This window comes from Miniopterus schreibersii, assembly GCF_964146895.1.
Source record: "Miniopterus schreibersii genome assembly, chromosome: 5".
NCBI lineage: Eukaryota > Metazoa > Chordata > Mammalia > Chiroptera > Miniopteridae > Miniopterus > Miniopterus schreibersii.
The window spans coordinates 54,752,989-54,774,301 of NC_138106.1; the positions used below are offsets into that span (position 1 = coordinate 54,752,989).

General features: G+C 34.2%; 1 protein-coding gene across 2 annotated transcripts in view; it reads right to left on the bottom strand.

Annotated features, from left to right (window-relative positions):
* The window catches only part of ATP6V1A (ATPase H+ transporting V1 subunit A), a 48,951-nt gene that overhangs the window by 21,172 nt on the left and 6,466 nt on the right, over positions 1-21,313 (bottom strand). For both annotated transcript variants that reach the window (XM_081138781.1, XM_081138782.1), the window contains 4 exons: positions 6,640-6,734; positions 4,151-4,279; positions 1,431-1,645; positions 1,040-1,177 (listed from right to left, as the gene is read on the bottom strand). In XM_081138781.1, coding sequence (XP_080994907.1) covers positions 1,040-1,177; positions 1,431-1,645; positions 4,151-4,279; positions 6,640-6,721 — 564 coding nt within the window. In that variant the 5' untranslated portion in view covers positions 6,722-6,734. The remainder of the gene's footprint in view (positions 1-1,039; positions 1,178-1,430; positions 1,646-4,150; positions 4,280-6,639; positions 6,735-21,313) is intronic.

A 21,313-nucleotide genomic window follows, 5' to 3' on the forward strand; every position in this document is an offset into this window, starting at 1 on the left:
AAGCTAGTGAGTTAAGGCTGGCTGAGTGCCCAAAATCCCAACCTTAACTCTTGTTCTCTACATCACAGATTTATTCTTGTGAAATAATTAGAAATTTATCTTTTATCACATTTGATTAGGGAAAATATGGTATGTTACAATGGTCCTCTCAACAGTTATTTTCATACCAAAAAAGACTATGGATCTAATGTATTTGATATGACGCGACTACAAGGAACATTAAAGTACTAAGGTTTATTTTGTTTTTTTAAAAATATATCTTTATTGATTTCAGAGACAGGAAAGGAGAGGGAGAGAGACAGAAACATCAGTGATGAGAGAGTCATTGATCAGCTGCCTCCTGCACGCCCCCAAAGGGGGATCGAGACCGCAACCCGGGCATGTGCCCTGACTAGGAATCAAACCCTGATCGCCTGGATCCCAGGTCGACGCTCAACCGCTGAGCCACACCGGGCCGGGCTAAAGTACTAAGTTTTAAATGGATGACCCAAGAATTCATATAATCCATTATGTGACTATAGATTGACAATTAAAATCAAAGTTTAATCTATGTCTAAAGAATCAGGGCTTTAAATAATGTAGCATAAGTTAACAAGGTAGGGAAATGTTATACTGGATATTTCTCTCTCCAAAAAAACACTATATTCTCTTATTACCTTCACCTAATAAGCACCTGATGTAACATACAGCACAGGGAATATATCAATAAAATAATTTTGCACAATGGCAGACAATTACTAGGCTTACTGTGGTGATCACATCATAAAGTACATAAATGTCAAATCACTATGTTGTTCACCTGAACCTCATATAATACTGTATGCCAACTATACTTTAACAAAAATTTTTTTAAAAACTTGGTTTTGTATTCCCAAGCCCAAGTGAAAAAAATTAAAAAATTCAATTAAAAATTTATTATGGGAATTACTTAAACCTACACATTAAATAACAATTCTATAACTGTTTAGGGCACTAAAACTGGGCAACTCGCATATGTAAGTAGGGTCACTCTGTGAGATCAAGTTTATATAATACTTACAGAGGTATCATAATTTCCAGGTGGAGCGATGTAAGTTACAGTTCCTCTGTTTCGTGGGGGTAACATGATTTTGTGTTTGATGAGTGAATTCTCATTGACAATTCCATAAATATCTCCACCAGTGATGTGACTACCAACCTAGAGAACAAATACATTTCCTGTTTAATGTTCAAATAAACATCCAAGTAGACTCACCCTTGTTGTTATTTAAATCATTTGTCTTACTTGTCAATAAAACAAATTAGTTCTATAATCCTAGTGGATTTAAAGAAAAATGAAATCTATGCTTCTGTGGTCTATTTTTATTTGAACTAAGAGCACAAAATATTTCACTAAATATCCATTTCACATTCTTTCACCAACTTTAAAAATTCTGGTTTCAAAGACATACCCGTAGGTTTTTGCAAGGCGTAAAATCCCATTTGATGTCTCTGCTAAGAGCGGACACATTTACTCCTCGAGGAATGTAGATACTTTGGGTCTGAGTGCTGATATCCGACAAAGGTCTTTGAATACCATCAAAAATGGCTCCCATAATGCCAGGACCAAGCTCTACAGAGAGGGGTTTACCAGTGCGGAGTACAGGATCTCCAACGGACACACCAGCTAGAAACAGTAGTTAAGGAAAACTCACTATGAAAGTTTAGAAATACTATAAAAAGGAAATACCACAGTTTAACAGGAAATGATACTTAGCTAAAACAGGCTCAACCTTTCTCAGTTTACAACACCCTTAGTGTTTTAGTAACCTTTTCACGGAGACCTATGATAAAACTCATATCTCGTAATTCCATTTATTAAATAGCTATGTCCAAACAACTTAATAAATATATATGTCCAAACAACTTAGTAGCACTTTGAAAGAAAAATATACATAAATAGGAAAAAATATATTTTAATTTCATTCTTAAATAACCTCAGTTCTTACAAATGGGATACATGTGCCTATCAGGCATTTTACAATTTTCAAACCTTGGAATCAGAACTGAATACCTGACCCATATTCATCTGCATGTAATACTTGCTTTTTAGCTCAGCAATCACCAAAAACTCAGCTTTGTGAATACATGACATCATCAACAAGAATATAGTACAGCCAAGTAATGAAACTGTTTATTATCCCAAGCTACTAGGTCACATGGTGTCTGACAAGATAACATTCTTATGTTAACCTCAAACATTTAAAATATCCAGGAACACCACATGGGTTTGTTAGAGTCGCCCAGAGTGCCTTGGTGCAGTTTGAGAAACCGAAGAACTAAGAACAGAGAAAAAAGCCTCTCCTTAATACACTGTTTCAACTATACTACTGAAGAACATTAGTCCCTTAAAAAGGAATTAGTACCTAACAAAAAATTAAAATCTTAAGAATTAAGTGGTTTTAAAAAGGAAAGGAATAAAATCTGCAAATAAGCACACTGACTCCTCCTTGCTCTCATTTACTTGTTCATAGGCGTAAAATAAGTATGGCTTTTATTGACAGCAATTCAGCAATATCTATCAAAATTAAAATGCATAAACCTTGACTCCCAAATGTATAGTTGCATTGTATATAATACTGTTTATAACAGTAAATAACTAGAAACAACTATGATAAAATTCTATGTAGCTGTAAAAAAGGAATAGGAGCTTCTATGAATTGCTCTAGAAAGATCTCCAAAATATATTTTCATTTCTAATATCTGACTATGAAAAATTTTAAACCTATATAGCAAAGTTGAATTTTACAGTGAATTCCATCCACTATCTCTACCGGCTAGATTCTACCATTAACATTTTACTATATTCACCCTATATCTATCTATCTTACACAATACATTTATTTTTAAATGCATATAATATGCTATCTTTTAGTAAAAAAAAGGGAAGAAAAATACATATTTACATTGGTTCATATATGCAATTAACAAACTAGAAGGAAATACAATAATAAAAGGAACTAATAAAAATGGCTACATGCAGTCCGGCCGGGCGTGGCTCAGCGGTTGAGAGTCGACCTGGGATCCAGGCGATCAGTGTTCGATTCCGCGTCAGGGCACATGCCCGGGTTGCAGGCTTGATCAATGACTCGCTCATCATTGATGTTTCTATCTCTCTTTCTCCCTCTCCTTTCCTCTCTCTGAAATCAATAAAGATATATTTAAAAAAAAAAAAAAATGGCTACATGCATGTGTGTGTCTGTGTGTTCTGAAAACTTAGCCAGATACAGATTACAAAAGTGGGGAGAACTGTCATCATATACATGTTCATTTGTTTATTTTAAATCTGCAAACTATGTAAAATTGTAAATAAAAGATAATGGTAACAACAGAAAAAATCATTTGAATAGTCATGATTTCATAGCTACAAAGATTTCTCATTTTATTTAAAATTTTCAGATAACTTTGAATTAGCACTCTAGTACTCACACAGACAGAACAGTAACTGGCAAGTATGTATTTTAGCATGGCAAAAGAGTTATACCAAATAAATCTTAACAGCCAAAGAATTAATGCTGATCCTGAGAACCAGTCTAAGTAAAATACACAAATGAAGCAAAAAAAAAAAAAAAAAGAGAGAAAGAAAAAGTGGTTTCTCTTCACAAGGCTTAACCCTTTATCTCTTTATTTTTTATAGAAAATTAAAAATAAATTCTATGTTTAAAAGCCAAAATTATGGTAACCAATAGTAAAGATTCCCCAGTGCTAAAGCTATAATGTAACACATCACCCAACACTATTTATTAGAATAAAGATAGAGTGGTGACTGATTTATTTATGGATTTACCATTACCAACAGAAATGATTGGAGAATTTTAACCATATAAATTGATGATGTTATTCTGTTTATGGTTTCTTCTACAATATGTCTCCCTCTAATTGACTCCCCCTAAAGTTTGTGAACTATTGAAATGTTAAGAGTAATCAAAGTTCAGAAGATAACACTATAACACTAATTTCTTAAGAAGAGCACTAATACCTAGTACCTTTCTTCAATATACTCCTGTATAAATCAGATTTCTAACACCAACATTTCATACTTCTGACACCACTGTTGCTGCTTCTACCTTTGCAATAAATCCTTAAAATATGACTTGTAGAAAGTGGCAAGAAACTGAACCAAAAAGGATACAGGTTTCTTCATACACCTGGATAGTAGCCATGTCACCTTCCAATCGGATAATCTCTCCAACCAACTCGCTGTGGCCCACTCTCACCAGCTCATACATGGCTGCACCTGCCATGTCACAGGCTGTAACCACTGAAAAGAACAAATGAATATTTTGATGACTTAAGACTCTGTGAATAGTTATAATTAAAATATCCAGTAAATCCAATAAGACAACTTTCTCATATATTCATAAAAGAAATAAAACATCCACTATGGAACATAAAAGAGTTTCACAAAAGGATGCATTTTTAGCATATGACATAGAGAAAAACAAAATAAATTTGTTAGGCTAAAGATTATCCATTTACATAATATACTCATAAAAATCCACAATAACCCATAATATAAATATAGGTTTTGATCAACCCAGTTGCTATAATACAAGAAATGATGGGTTTGGGGACAATAAAAAAAAAACTATAGAACTAAAATTGTTATAGGAGTTTTAGCTAGTAGCAATGGTGTGAGAATGCCACACAATTATCAGTTTGCTGTGCTGTCACCATTCCTTTGAAAGATAATATCTGAAACAGCACCTTTACTCTCAAACACTTAATACCAGTGGTTCTTAAAACTTTTCTGGGACACAGACCCTTTTCATAAACGAATGATAGCTCATATACGCATCTACAAATTTTTTTTCATAGACCACAGGGATGTTTTTAATCAGTTACCAACAGTGGGGAAAACCCCGACTAGGAATCTCTAATTCTTATAAATACTGAACCAGAATTTGTACTTACTATTTTGAGTCCAAAATAGTTTTGTTGTCTAGTAAGCAAAAATTACTTTTCTGGCAGGTTGGGAAGGTTGTACATTTTCGTAGGTATAAGAATCAATCTATTTTAACATTTAGCCTTCTGATAAAATTGGTAAGATCTATGAATTAGGGGATATTCAAGTAAAAACTATTAAAGTATTAAAATTTCATTAACTTTGTTAGAACAATGAAGATTTACTAATGTCATAAATATTTATCTCTATAGCTACTATATAAGAATTAAGGTGCATTGAAATACCACAGATAACTAAAATTTGTAATATTTCATAAACTAAATGTATGCTATTTTCTTTATCTTATTAAGTACTTAAGAATTATAAACAGGATGACGCTCAACCAAGTGAGCCAATTGCAGGAATTTACTACAAGTTTCAGAAAAATATTTTTACCTAAACTGTTTCGATGATATTCTTTTGTCTTTTCCCTAAAAGTTCTTGTGTGTAAGACTGTCTTTCCTAAAAACCCTTATGATCATCAAGGGGAAACTGTTTCTCTGAATAGCAAAAGAGACTGAAAACAGTGAAATTTGATTGTCTGCCAGTGAGTTAAAGCTCAAACACCAAGTGCCAGTGAGTTAAAGCTTCAACCACCAAGTGACTGAAGCTTCCTAGGAAAAAATAAGAGGCACAGTGATGGACAGTCTTTATTTGCATAAACAACAAAAAACATCATCACCTCCATTATTAGAACAACAAAAAGGCTATAGGATAAGGTTTACAAAAAGATACAAGAAAAAATGGATTTATAATCCATTAAGGATTATAAATCAATGACCAGGTTTACCTATGGAAACTGGGAATCATGGTTTGCAGCAGGGGTGTGGAATAGCAAAGTGAATACTACAATGAGATTAAAATACAGCAGTACCCCAAGTTTTGGCAAAATGAGCATAAACTTTAAAACTGCTTTCTAGCCCGGCTGGCATAGCTCAGTGGTTGAGCATTGACCTATGATCCAGGAGATCATGGTTCGATTCCTGGTCAGGGCATATGCCAGGACTGTGGGCTCAATCCCTGGGGGGGGGGGGCAGGAGGCAGCTGATCAATGACTCTCTCTCTCTCATCATTGATGTTTCTATCTCTCTCTCCCTCTCCCTTCCTCTTTCTGAAATCAATAAAAATATATTTTAAAAAAACAAAACTGCTTTCCCTATTATCAGTGTCATGGCATAAGACTTTTTTTTTCACAGCTATCTGGTTATGTGATATCTGAAACACCCATTCAGAAGGATTTATATATGTAAAGAGCTAAGGTTGATACTGCTGAGAAATGCTCTGAAAACATTATTAAAGCTCAAACCAAATTAACGTATTTACTGAATGCTTATAATTTGCAAGTATTACATACTAAAAGCCATAAACTTTATAGCTTTTTAACCTCAGATTTAACCAAAAAAAATAGATAAAACTCTGAACAGTGATTATACATTCACACAATAAACATGACATCACAAATTAGTACCTCAATAATTATCAAATTTAGATAATGAATGCTAAATGAGCCCTTATCATGAAGGTATTACCTCAGTCTTACAGCAGTTATAAAATCTTTTGACGACAAAATTTATGTAGGTGAAGAGAAACTTGTGTGGTTTCTATCTAAAACACCTTGAAAAGACATTAATTGAAGTTGGGAATCTTGACCATTGAGATTATTATGTATTACTTACCAGGTCCTGAGACCCCATGCACATAACCAAATGAGCTTTCTTTATCTTCATCGAGTATTTTTGGTAGCTTCGAGAAATCCATGATGTTAATTTACCTATGGTAAAAAATTAAGTTATAATTACAAACACTAAAGCAAAAGAACCAATATAGACAGTCAACTCTCATCTTTGGTGTCTTTTTCATTACCACTTCTTCGAAGTAAAATATAAAATGTGATTAAAAGTACCTCATTCCTGGATGTTCTATAATTATTAAAATTCAGAATTATATAGCCCTATGAAAAGTTTTCCATAAAAAAATACTAAGGAGTATAACAATGTGAAGTCTTCCCAATGACTTATCCAGTCCTACATCTTGCCTTCTCCCCCATTACCTTTCTGACCTTATCTCCAATTACTTATCCCCTTAATCATTCTGCATATACAAGGGTTGGCAAAATTAGGTTTACAGTTGTAATACAAATAAATAATACAATAATTAATAAATAATACAATAATAAACTCTGTGTTTTGTGTACTCACAACTGTAAACCTATTTTTTGCCTACCCCTGTATACAGTGAACTCTGCCATTTCTCAAAAATACACACACATTCTGCTTCAGGGTCTTTGTAAACATGTTGTTCCCTCTGCCTGGAGTACTCTTCTCCCAGATATCTCCTATACCTCCTTCAGGTCTTTACTCAACTGTCCCCTACTCCGAGAGGCTTCTCTGCCCATCTATTAAATCACAACATACCTCCTTTATTTTTCACCATCTAACAAATTATATCTTACATTTAATTTTTTAAATGTATTATCCATCTTTAAAATTTTTCTGAAAGCATTTTTCCTTTTCTTTTTTTAGAACACAGAACAGTTTAAGCAACTCAGTTCAACCTCTTTTCTTTATAGATGTGCAAACTGAAAAACCTAAAGAATGAACTATCCAAATAGAAAATTGGTGGCAGATCTGAAAGTAGAAAGTTTATTTTTATTTACTTATTTGTTTGTTTTTTGAGAGAAACATCGATGTGACAGAGAAACATCAATCAGCTGCCTTCCGTATGCTCTTCGACTGGGGATCAAACCCACAACCCAGGTATGTGCCCTGACCGGAAATCGAACTGGCAACATTTTGGCGCACAGGGTGATGCTCAACCAAGTGAGCCACTCTGGCCAGGCAGAGAAAGTTTATTTTTGATCACTGGTCTAACTTAATAATTACTGATGTTTAATAATGGAGATAAAATCATGTACATATAAAAAGCTAAATAATGTCCCCCAAACAACCATAAAATAAGGGTCACAGATCAGTAAGTAATAAAGTGTCGAATAATATAACTTATCTACTAAAAGTTCAAAGTTCTGAATGTTTGGGGAACACATGTTGAAGGTCAGGTAGAATTTGGATAAAACAGAAAAAAAGGGTAGCAAAAGCATTCCGGTTGGGGAAATAACAAGAACAAAAGAATGGAGAGAAAATCTACAAGAAGTTAACAGATCGGCCTGACCAGAATGAAAGGATTATATTAGGGCAACAGTGAAAAATGAAGATGCAAAGATAGAGAGACTTATTTGTGGGTCTTGAAATGAATGCCAAGTAGACTTGATCCTACAAACAATAGGAAATAACCTAACCGCAGATTGAGGGAAAACTTTTATGGGGAAAATGATGTTTAGGGAAAATTAAAAAGCTCTAGAAATAGTTTCAACTTGAGTGTCAATGTAATTCAATTTAATAAATATTTATTGAGCTCCTACCAAGAAAAAGGAACTGTGTTAAATGTAGGGAATAAAGATTGTGAATAAAAGGAGGCTTCACTGGCTTTAAACAACTATACATACAAATCACAGTGACTTAAGTGGTCAAAATGACCACACACTGAAAGCCGAGGAAAAACTGAATTGGATGTGGGAGAAGTGTTAACCAATGTGGATAAAGTAGTGGGAACAGGTAGCTGAAAAGTAAGTTTTGAGGCTGACTGAGTTGAGTCCAGATACAAAGAATACAAATGAGAGGAAAACCAAACTCTGAGCCTTGAGGATTAATTCCAGTGGAATGAGGATTGTTTTTCAGTCTTCCGAGAGCTACTGAAGGATCATCAGGAGAACCATATATTCCAGGGAACACAATTTGTAATCCATTAATCAAGATATCAAGGAATTGGTGAGGAAAGTAAAACAATGAAGTCATTAACAGAGGAGTTACAGTTTGATATACTAGTGCCATCAGGAGGTAGGTGGTGGACAGGGCTAGAATGGAGTGACTGAAGAAATAGGCAAGAGTGAAAACAAAGATTAAAACATATAGAGATATGGGAGACATTACTAGTGAGTTAGATATGACCTAAGGAGCAGGAAAAGTACCAAGAACTTGAAAATGACACCGATGATAAAACAGACTATCGTCAAGTTGGTAGTTTACCGATAAAGATGAAGGCAGGGTGTAAGTAATCAGAAATAATGGAATTGAACTAGAAAGAAAAAATAAACCAGATATTACAGACACAAATATCACAATAAAGGTCACAAGGATTTGGGGGTTGGCGGTAGGAAAATTAATTGGAAGAAGGGCATTTGAGGGTGGAAATAAGGAAAAGGGAAACTGGTTTACCAGGATTCTCAGCTTCCTAAAGAAGGGGCTATTGATTAAGCAGGTATGGGACTGCAAAGACTGGAATATAAAGAGATGGTACAAGTTTTTCTAGAAACTACTTAGATAATGGGGGGGAAAACAAAGTTTACGGACAAACACTTACTTGGGTAATGGGTTGGGCAAAGTTTTCAAAGAAGTCGTGAACAGGCAAATGAGGTCAAATTTTAAAATCAAAGATTTTCAAAGTAAAAGGAGAACTTGATAATCATAGTTTAACTTCCTCCCCAAACACGGGTTTTCCTCCAAGGCATTCATGATTCATAGTCATCTGTCTATTAAAGTGGAAATGGCACATCTTGAATTAGCGGACTCAGGACACAGGCTGATTCGGCCAGTGACATGCTACAAATCAAAATCTCTTAATATGCTCATTTGTAAAATAGGAATAATGCTACCACCCACCCCAAAGTTGCAAGTAAATTACAAATTGTTAAAGTGTTTCTTGTGAAATGTAAAATGCTTATAAAAATTTCATTATTAATACTACTAATTAAACAGGGCCTCAATTTTGGGGGAAAACACACACCATTCTGTTTTTAGAAATCTCCTTTTAGAGAACTGTCTTGTATCTAATCTAAATCACCTTCCCCAGAACTTCTATCCTCTGACCCTGTTTCTTCCAAGTACTGTAACCACAGAGTAAATATGTTCTATTGCCAAGCAAATTCTCTTTAGTGCCTTCAACTGTTCCTCAAACGATAATCTTTTTTTCAGATCTGTACTCCCAAGGCTATCCTTTTCTGAAAGTATTTCATGATGTTAATGATTCTTTTAAATCAGAGCAAAGAAAATAAAAACAGTATTCTAGCTGTTGTATGAGTAAGTACTGAAAAGTACCACTTCATTTGTTCTGGATGCTTCTTTATATTGAGAAACAGAGACCAAGGCTTTGAGTCAGACAGACTTGAGTTTGAATTTAAAAGTTGTGTCCTTGGTCAATCAAATTTTTTCAACTTTATGAGCCTCAGTTTCACCTGTAAAATCTAATGGGGTTGTTGTTAGGCACATAACAGTAAGTCTAGTAGAAAAGTAATACTGATGAACACTAACGTTATTCTGTTAATGCAAACTAATATTGCCTAATTTCTAAAAAGGTCCTAATGTAGTCTTATCATCTTGTTATTTGAACCAAATCTAATCATGTGGCTATTTTTTTCTTAGTTATCATGTATATTTTTACCATAACTTTATTTTCTAAAACTAAGTACATTTTTTAAAGCAGCAATGATATGCCAGGTGCTATATTATAGGCTGAAAATATAATGAAGTAAGACAATCTCACCCAAAGAACTTCTGGCCTGGTGGGCTAAAAAGACAAACATGGTAGTTACAATAAGGTGACATATGTGCTCTCATAGGAGCAGTGCAGGCTGCTTTAGAAGAGCATAAAGCAGAGGCATCTAACCCAGACTTAGGCAGGACAGGAGTGACTTAGAGGAGGCTAAGCTGAGACTTGCAAGACAAACAAGAAGGTAGTAGAGTATACAGTAGAGCTTCGTTACAAATGGTTCAAATCTCCTAGGGTTCATAAATGTGCTAGAGGGTTCATGAGGCAACAATGTTGTCTTTTCTGTTTTTTAATATAAGTATTTACATACCTTCCTTTTAAACCAACAGTGAGTACCTTCAAATGTATGAGCAATAGTTAGCAATGAGCAATGGAAATCAAATGGGTTTGTTCAGGATTCAGCTGCCTTGTGGGTTTATCACCAGCTGGATTATCCTAGTCATCATGGAAACTTATGATTCTAAAGTTTTTAACTTTTTGTTTTTAGGAATATATTGTTTAATTTATGTCAAAGACAGCAGGCATTAGGAACAGTGACATCAAACTAATAAGAGAATCAAGAACTTAAGTGATAATTCTACAGATTTAGAACTTAGAGATACTTTTCATCAGATCCACAAATTTGCATTTATCTGATTAATATACAGTTGACACTTGAACAACATGAGATGTCAGGCCCCCACACAGTTGAATATCTACATATAACTTTTGACTCCCCCAAAACTTAACTACTACTAGCCTACTACTGCCTGGAAGTATTACCGATAACATAGTCTATTAACACATATTTTGTATATTATACATAGTACATACTATTTTCTTACAATAAAGTAAGCTACAGAAAAGAAAATGTTAAGAAAGTCATAAGGAAGAGAAAATACATTCATATTACCTATATGTTTACTGAAAAAAATCCACATATAAATGGATGCACAGTTCAAACCTGTTCTGTTCCAGGGTCAAATGCATAAGTATATTTAATTAATGCCGAACAATTACTGTCTGTATTGCTCCATAGAATTTAAGTTTCATGAGGTGCAAAGAAAACAAGTACTCAGTGAACAGTTACTGAATAACTTCGGTTGTCCCTAAAACACTTCCGTTTAACAAACAGGGAAGCTATAAGAATGGCAATTTAGGTAACCTGAACCAAGATCACAAAAGTAGCAAGCAGAAAAGGTGGGATTTGAACCCAGGCAGTCTGACTCCAGAGTCTGTAACTAGGCTGCTTTCTCTTCTCTGTATCTAAACAATTCCATAAAATACAGGGGATAACAGTCTCTGCCTCAAGGCAGAAGTTTTATCAGATTAGACATGGAGATAGAGCATCCATATTCCCAGTCCTGGAAGGAAAAGGAACTATGGTCACAGGATAGCCAAGGTCAGCTGTCAGCCCTTCAGAGTAGGCTTCAGAAGCAAAGAGCTGCCTAGCCTATATTCGTACCCTTCAGAGGGCAACCTGCACCTGGTGACTGAGCAAAGTGAAGGTATAAAGGCCCAGTCATGTCAGCCCGATGTGGTATACCGTCGCAAGCAACACTTCATTCCAGGTTTCCCTACCAGTTTGGCTGAGGTTCTGTTGGACTTACATTGCATTTCAACTTTTTCCTCTGCCAACTCTGCTTTCATATAGGTTGATCCTTAACAAATATCTTATACGTCAAATTCTTTCTTGCCATATGCTTCCAGAGAACCCAAAATACTCAAATAATAAAATACTAAACAATTACTCCCAGGACAAGTGAAACTTAAGACTTACACTTAAACCACTACAATTTTTGGCCTGTTTTCTGTCTTATCTTGTAGTAATTAGTTATTTTGTAAAATGGGAAAAGAAATACAGAAGTGGGTTTAGAAAGCAAGGCATTTAGGGCGATGTTCAGGCTAAATCAAACAACTGACACAGAGATTAAGCCTCAAAAACCAAAGCCACAGTTTCTACAAGGAACTTGCTCCTAGTCCTTCAATTCTTAGATGGAGCCTCATCACCATTAGTTACAGGAAAAGAAGTCCCAACTCATAAGAGTTTATTAAACTTCTGAAGTACTATATTCTGATAGAATTGGGAACTATGTTTTCCTAGGTCCAGCAGTTTCAGGCTACAACCTCTTAACAGTTAAAAACACTTAGAGAAAAGCCCAAGGATTGGTCCTATTACAGGCCCTCAGAATATTAAAACCTGCAATTGCCACAGCACTAAAATAAGGGTTCCTATTGTACTTCTAAAGCTTTTTCACCAAAGCACCCCAATTACAGAAAATCAAGTAAGCACTGAAATGAATAAATAAACTCTCCCTACCTTTTTCCTCCCCAGAATCTTGACTGAGAATAGGATGTCATAGCAGTCTACTGTACGCAGGGAAATTTCTTTGTATGCTCTTGCATTTTTTTTTTAAAGCAAAATGTAAATTTTAGTAAGTACTAGCTTTTTCTCCTACTGCCAGTGTTTCAACAGCATTCCACTGAACAAGCATTGCTTTTGGTATGTTTTGTGCTTGCCTGCATATGCTCCACTTCATCATATAATGCCTGTTTTACAAGAAAAATATGAAAGTGCCTCCTCCCCACAAATAAAATAAAAACTATTCATATTATGCTGACTTCACTACTGAATTGGGCTAAGCATACAGCAGTTTGATAAGCATAGTCATACCACATAAAAGTGAAAATAAAAATAACCCACTAAAATCTTTTGCTTCACTCTTAAATGCTTATGCCTCTATGTCAGCGATTTTCAACCTTTTCCATCTCATGGCACACATAAGCTAATTACTAAAATTCTGTAGCACACCAAAAAATATACTTTTTGCTGATCTGACAAAAAAAATAGGTATAATTTTGATTAATTCACACTGGACAGGTATTGTTTTTGGCTGTTGTCATTTTTTTATTTGACAAGCTAAGGGAAAAGAGGTCAGTGCCCCTGACTAAGTAGTCAGGTATTGTATGTTTTAAAATTCTAGCAGCACAACAGTTAAACATCGCTGCTGTATGTGAAAAAGCAAAGGCTTTGAAAGATATTAAGGAAGTAATTCCCAAAACATTTTAACTTGCAATGAGCAAATTATACTGGTTAGATAACATCGAAAGTTAATCTTATCCTAAATCTCCATAAGGTCTAAACTATCATGATATGATTTAATGCTAAAGTTTTACATACTATTTAATTATTCCTTCCCAATGTAATACTCAGCTATTCTTGTTGCTCTCAATCATTTAAAAAAATACAAATTGTAGGGTTCTCACCCTCATATTTGTGAAAGATTAAAAAAAACACAAAAAACCCTACTGTAGAAGGGGGGAAATCCAGAAGGTTAGCACAGGCAACCATCTGATCTAATGAGTCATCAGTCTCCCCCCACACACTGCAGAACACTGCAGAACACTGCAGTGGCAAATCACAACACCACAGGCCCACTTTTATTCCTTCCATTTTACAAGGTTCACTCCAAATTGCTATTGGTTAATGCACTATACCTGGTAATCTCATCCCAGAAATAATTCTTTTTAATACCACTCTTGGATGATACGGCTGTTGGGGGCAAGAGTGAGGGTTTATATAAAAGCTAAATACCAAGGTTCTACGACAAAATTTATTTACATGCAAATTCCTGGGCACTTCATTGACACTGAAGTACTGTTTTAAGGTAACACTTGAAAAAGTACATTCTGTCCAATTGATTAAGGACTACTTTTGGAAAGAATAGCTAAAATATGAAGAAAAATCTAGTTATTACAATCAAATACTTATTTGCATACACAGTTTACCTTCTTAGAGAAAGGCATTATGAATCTGTTTAATATTCTTATGCTTGGTCAAAAAGTTATAGAATAAGTAGAATTCCAGCTAATAACATTATCGTATATATACAGAGTATAGTATTAAATCATTTTGTGAAGCACTTTTCTACTCATTTCATTTTACCTACCTACCTAAGTAACCCCATTAGACAGGTTTATGTGGCAGATTACTGACTATACAGAACTAGTTCTCCATTTTTTCCTTGTCAACAAAACCCTAACTTGGTTCAGTTTTGATAAGCCCATTAAAGTAATTCCAATTCCCTTGCCAATGATTAGTTTGGAAATGAGAATAACGTTTAGACCAATAAGAGGTAAGGCAAAGTCTGTTGGGGAGCTTCTGGAAATGGTTTCTTTGCTCTCGTAAAAGATATAGGCCATGAGAAACACTCTTTCTCCCTTCAATATGGTCACCTGCATGGGATATGCAGCTATCTTGGAAGGAGCCAATCTAAGCAGACAGGTCACCTTGCTAAAGACGGCAAAACAGAAAGGAAGCATCTAGATTCCCCTGTTGCCTTTATTGGTCCACTGGATTGACCAACATAACACGAAAGGAGAGTGTTTCAAGAATAAATATTTTTATATGTATACATATTTCATACTGCTATTAAAAAAAGAATGAGCCCTGGCCAGGTGGCTCAGTTGGTTGGAGCACCACACTGTACACCAAAAAGTCATGGGTTTAATTCCCAGTCAGGGCACATACCTAGATTTTGGGTTCAATCCCCAGAGTAACCAAATACTGTATGCAGGGTAAAAGTTCTACATTATGAATTTATAGGCTAGGAGCCTGCGAGCAACGGTAAAACTGTTACATGTACAGATTCCAGTCCTCTGCCTTCAAGAAGCATATTTATCATTTTCTTAGCCCCTCGACATAGCATAGTGCTTTGCACAAGCAGTAACTCAATAAAATGTTCTAAATTAAAAATAAATAATATCAACTACTATCTGTTAAGCACATAACACACTCCAGGCATTATGTAAAAAAATAGACATATTCAATTTAACCCTTAACAAAAGTCCTATGAGGTAGATGTTGTTTGATTAGGAAAAGGTTTTGAGACTTAAGCAGCCCACTCATGACAGAGCTACAGAGTGAAGTCCAGATTTAGTCTTATTTTAACATGTAGGTATTTAATAACAAATAATTCAAAAGACCCTATTTTAGTCAGAAGCTTTAATCTTTAATCTTTATTATCCCCTTTTAAAACAAATAAACAAACAAACAACAAAGCAAGGGATGCCTCTTTTCCATTATTAACTGACTCAATGCTAGAATGACAAAGGACACTGTGTAGGCAAAAGAGAGGAGATAAAAAAAAAAAAGGTGACATAACAGATCACTCACAAACTAAAGAGTAAGTAGTGGAACAACCAAGAGTTGACTATTTCTGACATAGCCACCTCCTAAAGAACTAAGACTTTTAAAGAACAATGAATAATGCTGTATTTTATTAATGCACAAACATAAATTATTATAATAAAAAAAGAAAAGAGAAATGTCAATGTAACTGCAAAGTAAATGTACATATTTGGAACTAATACGAATATTAATGAAAACAGACCCAATACAATTTTGCTACAGGAAATAATATTGGAAAATTTCTGGCTAATAGACTGAAAAATTTGGAACAATGAAGCTACCTAAAACAGTGCCTGAATGAGAAATTCCTCTTATTTTTCTTATTCCTTAGATAAAACAATAAACTTAAGAGTAAACGTTATAGTAAAGCTAACATTAATAACCTACAAGACTTCTGAGTGAATTTTTAGAATATTTTCTTGATGTCAGGTTATAAAGAAAAAATGAGTCACTGATTTATATCTTAACTTACAAGGATATAAATAGTCAAAAAGATAGCCAAAAGATACAAACAGTAAAGAAAATAAGTATTTGTTACACACTTTTTCTTAAAATTTATTTTCAGAAGGAATATGCTTGTAATTTTAAAATACCCAAAGGAAAGTTTCACCACTTCAATATTACTGACTGCTATTATTTCCTCACAACCTATTTTTTTACATAGTTGCAACTGATAACTATAATATAACTTATACATATTTTTTCTCATATGCATCTCCTTCAACTGTATAATATTCCATTAATTGGATAACATTTAATAACTTTCTTTACTGGACACCTAGATGGCTTCCCATTTTTTTACACTTTGCTAGTGTACCTTTCATTCATTTTAAGTTACTGACTACATAAAGCCAAGGTAAGGCAAACAACTAAGGAGCTATAAGGATACTCTATGCTGATGTTTCACAAGAGCAACACTTACACACATGCACACACACACACACACACTTGTACCTAGAATACCATATTTCATCTAATCTAAGATACCATCAATTATAACATACTCCTTTAATTGATGTACTACTAAGGAAAAAACCCCAAGGAATTAAACTACTGCACTCCAGAAACTGCAGGACAAACACTAATTTCAAAGCTGTTAAAATGTGAAAAAAAGTATGTCCTAGAAACAATAACATATGCTATTAGAACTAAATATAGCACAATAATTTATACACAAGTACTTATTAACCTTCATTAGAATAAAGACTTAATTAAATAAAAGAAAGAAGAAAACAAAAGATCTCTGACCCAATGAAATGATAGTCGCAGAGTTTGTGCACATTGTCAGAGACCTTTATATAGTCTTATTGACTCAAGTTGTGCACAATTAAACATTATTATCTAATATTTTAGAACATTGCAGATTTAAAGCAACAAGTCATTAGAGAGCTTAAACTCTAAGAATAAACAGAAATTAAAGAAAGTGGTTATGAATTGATCAATGGTCATAAGAATGACCTATAAATTATCAAGGAAAGGTCAATTTGGGTTTATTATTTTGTAAAAAATATGGGAAGCAATTTAGCAATACACAACAAGGTCCTTAAAAATGTTCAAACCCTTTGACCTGTAAATTGTACTTCTGAAAATGAATGCTTAAGTCCAAAGACTTTTATATGGATGTTCATAACGCCTTTAGTCATAATAGCCAAAGAGTGGAAACACAACCCCAATATCCATCAATAAGTAAATGGATAAACAAATCATGGTATATCCATACAATGGAATAATACTCAGTAATAAAAATAAACAAATCATTGAAACATGTAACAACCTGGAGTAATCTCAAAATTATTATGCTAAGTAAAAAGCAGACTGAAAAAAAAAGGTTCCATTTATATAAAATTCTAGAAAATGCAAACTAACCTGTAGTGATGAAAAACAAATCAGTGGTTGCTTGGGGATGGCCAGTGGGATGGTATGGAAGGGATTACAAAGAGGCACAAGGAAACTTCTTTTGGGGTGATGGATATGTTCACTAAATTGATTGTAGCAATGGTTTCACAGGTGTATACATATATCAAAACATCAAAATGTACACTTTAAATACGTGCATGTTAATTATACCTCAATAAACCTTTTCTGAAAAAGTGCAAAATACTGACAATATGATTCCTGAAGAGGCATAATGCTTACACAAAATACATCATATTCACTTTTGTTTTTACTTGTCAACTAACAGTTACAAGACTACATGGCTTATGAGGCTGATAAAAAGAAACTTAACCCTAGAATCATCATAGGGGAAACAGTCGAAAACAACCAAATGGGTTTGTCTCTCCAGAATGAATTTATGTGGGTTTTTTTTTTAAATCCTCATCTGAGGATATTTTTTCATTGCTTTTCAGAGAGAGTGGAAGGGTGAGAGAAACATCGATGTGAGAGAGAGACATCTATTGGTTGCTTCCCACACCTGCCCTGACCAGAGCCAGGATAAAGTTTGCAACCTAGGTATGTGCCCTTGGCTACAATTGAACCCAGGACCCTTTAGTCCGCAGGCTGATGCTCTAACCACTGAACCAAACCGGCTAGGGCAATTTATGTGGCTCTTGATAAGGTTATGTGGGTAACTTCTTGTCCAGTCAAGTTCAGCAAGTCCTGGGAATTTCCACAGTCCCTTAACAGCTCCAGAGTGTATGAGTCAGATATGCATTTAAAGTACTTACTCATCTATGTTTTCACAACAGGCTTAATGGCAATATCCTGGCTGAGGATTTAGGAAAACCTTAACCCTATCTTGAATAAACTTTTGAGCAACAAGGCATAGAAGAGTTTGTCTTCCAAGACTCAGGCTAATATTTTGGATATCGAAGTTGGAGTTCAACGATTCGTTTGGAGGGTGGAGGTAGTGTGAGAGTTATTATCTGCTGTTGTATATATACTGCTTTAATTTTGAGGTAGAAATAGTTCACAATAAAGCATTGATAGTCTGTTTATCTCTGCCTATTCATAGGTACTTTCTCCACCCTCCTTACTCAACAATATCTTTGGATAAGGATGAGATCATATTTAAAACATACACATACCCCACTGAACAATAGCAGGTACTATCAATCTACATTCAAGAGCTGTAGGTACACTAAGCTGGGATCTGAGCAAATTTCTGTATTTTAAGTGTCTGCTTTGGATCACATTAAAGAGGTTGGTATCAATCAGCCTGCTTTGTGGTTTAACAATAAGAGATATTTTTTTCCTTTCTTCAAACAAATGAAATAGAGGACACTGAAGAGAAAAACGTTATATTCAAAGGAATTTGTGGACATTATAACTCATCTGAATAAAGCCCCTCGCTGTCTAATTCTGTATTACCTAAGACTAGGACCTAGAGATGACTGAAAACCCATTTATCACAAGAAAAGATACAGTTATGCCTACATTTAGCTAGTTATCACACTCTCAATATTTATAGTAATTGGCAATCTGATTCCCTACTTAACTGTTTAAAAGATCTTACATAATTGTTTTGGTACATAAAATCAACAACTTTCACAATTACTAACAATTGTAGCATTTTACTCTTAATAATATACATGCATTCAAATTTCAATGGATAGAACACTTCAATGTATAAATCACAGAAAGAGCATTTCAAGTCATATAAAGAATGCTTGCCATTATTTGAAAGTAACAAGAACAAGATCTTGTTCTTATACTGACATTGTTACACTGATTAGATATGATGGTAGATCACACATAATATAGGGGTGCTAGAAATGTTAAAGGCATTCAGCTATTCGGCTTCCCAATGACTCAAGCTAAATGACAGATTTCAGCAAAACACTGGGGACAAACCTGAACCTCAGGGCATCTATAAATTAAAGAGTAATTTGGCAATATCCACCAAAATTCAAAATGTACATATCCTTTGCCCCGTGCTTCCACTGGAATTTACTTTATGTGTACAAAATGTCCTCTTAATATTTATTATAGAACTGTTTCTTATAGCAAAAGACTGGAATGTCCATTAATATGGAGGCTAGTTAAATAACTTGTGGCAATATGAGAGGCTATATGCTTAGTAGCATTAAGATAGCAATTCTCTGGAAAGAGACTACCTGGGTTCAAATCCCAAAGTCCTATTACTAAATGAGCTGTGTGACTTTGTTGGACATTTAACCAACCCATGCCTAATTTGCCTCATTTGTTAAATGGAAATAAAAATAATATCTATCTCATAAGGTTGTTGCGAGGCTTCCATAAGTTAACACGACTAAAGTATTAAGCAAAGTGCCTGAATCTTTCAATAAACTCTCAATAAATGTTACATATGATGATGACAGCGCATTAGTACAACTGAATACTCAACTATTATTAAAAAGAATAAAGCACGCAGCTTTAACTGCATCAATGTGGAAAGATCTCCAAGATAACGCTGGTAAGTGAAAAATGTAAGGTCCACAACAATAGGAAGAGGTGCTACCTTTGTGAACAAATACACAGTGGGGCAGGGGAAAGGATGGAGAGGGAGGGAGAAAACATACATGTGTAAATATATAATTTTTACTGTATTTCTATATTATCCATTCAACTTAATTAAAAATATTGTCGAATGGTTCAATGAGTGCTAAAATAATTAAGCCAAGTAATAAAACTACTATATATACCTAGTTAACCGAGCAAAGAGCATCATAACTAAATAATGGCAAATATTTAAATAGCTCTTAAGTGTGTCAGTTAATATTCTAATCACTTTTCTTGTATGATTCACTTAAACTTCACAACACTTAATGAAGTAAATACTCTTATTATACTTATTTTAAAGATGAGAAAAATGAAATACAGAAAGAAAAGTGACTTTGCCAAAGTCAAACTGCTAGGAAGTGGCAGAGCCAGGATTTGATCCAGATAGTCTGACTCCACTACTTTTGCCCTAAACCTCCTTGTTATTTTGCCTCTCAATATCCCTCTAAAATTACTTTTTATCTACATATATCCCAACTCTTTCCAAAAAGAATTTGTACAGTTTACAATAAAGAAAAAATATATAAGTTAATAAAATTGGTAGTGAAAAGGGGAAAACAAAAAATATGAACATGAGGAACAAATACAGATGCTTGAAATATGCAACAAGTCTAGCTCTAAAGCATCTGCCATTTTCTATTATGGCTTTGACTGATGTATTAACTTCAGACTCTTAAAAGGACTGAAAGCAAGTATTAAATAATTATAAACTTAATCTTGCTTCTTAACATTTTTATTTGAAGCTTTCTCAAGGAAAGTTAATCTTCTTACAGCAATTTATTTTTGTTAATCAAAACCCAAATGTGAACTTTTCCTTATAAAGTACTTTCTGTGATATGATTGTCAGGTGACAGACCCCAAACAGCATATTGTGCAATATGCTCTGTATCTCCAAGAAAGAAAGAAGTCCCAGAGGATTTAACATCCATACCCAAAATAAAATGTATATTTGTAACTTTATCTGGTAATGTCTATAATTCTCCTGTATATTTTTAATGACAAATTCTTATTGGGTGCTCAAAGGTTATCATATACACAAAATTAAGGAGAATTTATGGAGTTAGGATAATTTATACACTTTCCTCTCATATACCTGAGTAACTGAGACAAAATAATTC